At 28.9% G+C, this 3,439-nt stretch overlaps 1 protein-coding gene across 1 annotated transcript; it reads right to left on the reverse strand.

Moving 5' to 3' along the window:
* Positions 1–325: 325 nt before the first annotated feature.
* On the reverse strand, positions 326–2,682 carry LOC126845059 (uncharacterized). Its single transcript, XM_050583620.1, has 2 exons — positions 2,428–2,682; positions 326–1,691 (listed from the first exon to the last, which is right to left on the reverse strand). The coding sequence occupies exons 1-2, from the start codon at positions 2,623–2,625 to the stop codon at positions 444–446; spliced, it is 1,446 nt and encodes a 481-aa protein (XP_050439577.1). The 5' UTR covers positions 2,626–2,682; the 3' UTR covers positions 326–443.
* Positions 2,683–3,439: the final 757 nt, after the last annotated feature.

The following is a 3,439-nucleotide window of genomic DNA, read 5'->3' on the forward strand; positions in this document are numbered from 1 at the left end:
TTTGATATAAAAATGTAGACGTTAAAATTCGGAATCTACCTTTTGATACCAGTTGATATTTGTTTTAATAATCGTAGTACTGTTTATTTTTTATTGTAGTCTTAGCCCTACATTAAATAGATTAAGACTACGGCTAAGTATGACCACGACAAATATCAAAAGAAAATAAGAAAATACTCAATATGAAAAATTGATAAAAGTTTTTATTAATTTTTTATAATTTATAATAAGGTATTAATTAATACAACACAATTTATTGTTATGAACCAAAATAAAAGTTGTCAAATAAAAATAACATGTTATTTAAAAATGCACAATGGTCAATATCAATTTCTTTAGTAAAATGAGTTTTATATTTAGTAAAATGTTAATAACCTTTAATGTAAACAAAATGTTATAATCAAACGAATTTTATTATTTAAAAAATATTAAAAGTTTCTTTGTTATATATTCGGGAATACAAAGTCGACGGATCTGTTTACATTTATATAAAACGATAGAATGTTTAATTTTAATTTTACCTGCCTTTCTTCAGTTTCACGGAAGAACTTTCTAAACATTCCTAATTGATTTCTTAAAAATTCGGGATCAGTTTTACAATGTCGTTCGACGTATTTAGTATCAATTTCAGCCACTTTATGTCCATTATTTGGTTTAATATAAGTTCCCAGTATGTGGTTTACTTCTTTTGCTAATTTGTCTACAGTATGAGATATCTTCTTGTCATCGGGCTCATATATTTCACTCAATAAAATTAGTACTTCGTTAAATAATTGTTCATCAATGTAAGCAAAGAATAATACTTTATTTACATGAAATAGTAATCTTTCATAGTCGCTTTGAAGACTGGTCCGCATTTCCGCTGTGTAGTTTAATTTTTCTTTTGTAGATGCGACTATCTTTTGATAACTAACTAAAAATATCCAAACATAGCCGTAAAATTGTGCCTTTAAGACGTCCAAAATTATTTCTAGATATTTTTTGTGTTTAAAAGGTTCTGTTGCCCATTCATATTTATTGTATTGATACCTTATATTTTCAATTTCCTTTTCGAATATACCGTATATAATATACCCTTTAAAGGTGAGGCCAGGGAAGTCTTCGAAAGCGATACCTGAAGAAGCCCACATAGATTCCACTAATAAGTTTTTAGCATTCAATGGAAATTGTTCCTTGCCCTTGACGAAACATTGAAATTTGTCATCATACATGTTTAAAATGTCGTCAGACTTTTCCTTTAGATATTTATTTTCATGACACAACGTTATCAATTTCCTAAGGGTTTCGTTAATCTCCGGTGAGTGTTCTTCTAAAGGTGTGGTTTTATAACACTGTAGATGTATATACAGTTTCCAAAGCCATTCGCTCACCGGGAATCTTGCTCTGTACGACATTTCTATCATATTGTATACGTATTTGGCAATATCGTCCAAAGAACTTTCGATTTCCGATAAACTAAACTTCAAAAGTACAATATTAGTGCACTGTATTTCTTGCATTTTGCGGCAGAATTTAAGTTGAGTAAGGATTCTATTGGTTTTTGATCCTTCGTTGTAATTTGAGTTAAGTGTTGTTATTTCTTCGTCGCTTAATTGAATGGGCTCGGAACTCAATGTCTTGTATCCGTTTAATAGCCGAATAAATTCAACTGGATACTGTCCACCATAGAAGAATTGTTGTAAATCTTCCACCTAAAAACAAGTACCAAAATGTAGATTTGAGCATTATTTTATGTATCAATAACAGCAAAAAACGATCAAATTGGTTAATGTAATTCATTGTACAATTTATGAATGTATTTTACGGTATGTCATTCTATTACCATTAGATAATAGAAAGGAAGTATAATGAGCAATTAATAAAGAACTCTTTCTTTGGTAGAGTGATAGAGAGTCACCAAAGCAAATTCTTGTTTCCACTGCTATTATTTATGTTATTTAACACTACAATAGTCGCATCATTTAATGTCACACCAGTTGTGGGCCAGTATTTGTGGGATACTCGATTCATTTTTTAAATACTTGTAATTAACTTCAAGTATTCGCGTGGATAAATAGACAAAACGTCAACACTGTATATATTAATTGAACCATTAGCAATTGAACCAATTTTTTTTTAAATCAGGTGTTTATCAAAATATTACTATCCTGTTTTTCTTTTGTATCTTTGCGTTACGACGTGACAAATGGAGTGAAATAACCTAATCTAACGGTATTTCATTTGTGGATGTAATTAATTCAAATGGAAGACATAACTGTATAAAAACGACCTATATAATGTTTTTAATATCAGAAATTACAAAATATTGACTTTTTCGACCCAAAAACCAAATGAAGACTAAAGTTACGGGACAACTGTCATAAACCTCGTACTAAAGAATAGAATAATAAATTATTATAATTCACAAAGTAATCAATTATCGTTTACTTGAATATTTCGAAAAATTTCTGAATCCGACATTGCACTGGTTATTTCTGAGGCAGTTGGTCTTAGTGCAGCCATTCTTATAATTTGTTGACGCCCCGATTTTCGAATATAATCGTCTTCGCCATCTCCACTAACCTCCGTAGATAAATAAAAAACGAATTTCAGTGCCAAAGAAATAAGCCCCAGTTGGAACTTCATAATGATGTAGAAAAGTTTTTTAAATTCGATAGTACGTTCAAGTTATACACAAGTGGTTTGAACAAAATGAACACGTATAATATTTGAAAAGAAACTCACACTCACCGTCGCCTAAAACGCAAACATATGTTCGTAATTAGCTTTTGCACATGTTATCGATAGCAAAAGTATATATATATATATAAGTAAAATATATCATGTTACCTTTACAAAAAACCTAGAAAAACTAAAAAACACAAGTCAAGAAAAAATATATCACATTTATACTTTCTTACAAACAACAATCAACTCTTTGATTAAAAGTATTAATATTTTTAACTCTACGTTGTTGTAACACATAATTTTTTTTTTTTAATTTAAAAAAAATTTTGGGATGTGGGTGAGAATGGGGTTGGGGGTGGGAATTAGCTCTGGCACATAACCGAAAAAAGTGTTACCAAAAAAAACGTTACGCTGTTATCTGATAAGAGATGAATACAACATATATTGATTTGTACCCAAATAGTTTGAATAATTTAGGCATATACTCTGTTTACATTTTTTATTTTGGAATATTTTTGTTTTTAAACTACTTTTTTTATATATTTAGTGGTTTGAAGATAAGAACTATGTTTAATCAGGTATACATAATTTTATCATCCACTTGAATATTACATTGATAATAATTATCGTTACTTTTAGTAGTTAGCATAAAAAAATAATCAAAATATCAATTGCTACAGATTGCTCTGTATTTTCGGCTAAATATTATTTATTTAAAAAGAAAATCAAGCGTATAAGTTTTCATTTGAAGTTTAAAAAGTCCACCTTTTTT

Source organism: Adelges cooleyi, unplaced genomic scaffold (genome assembly GCF_023614345.1).
Source record: "Adelges cooleyi isolate 19-005CV unplaced genomic scaffold, UGA_ACOO_1.1 ACOO_flye_CR_arks_rails_tigmint_CR_PRNA_66, whole genome shotgun sequence".
NCBI lineage: Eukaryota > Metazoa > Arthropoda > Insecta > Hemiptera > Adelgidae > Adelges > Adelges cooleyi.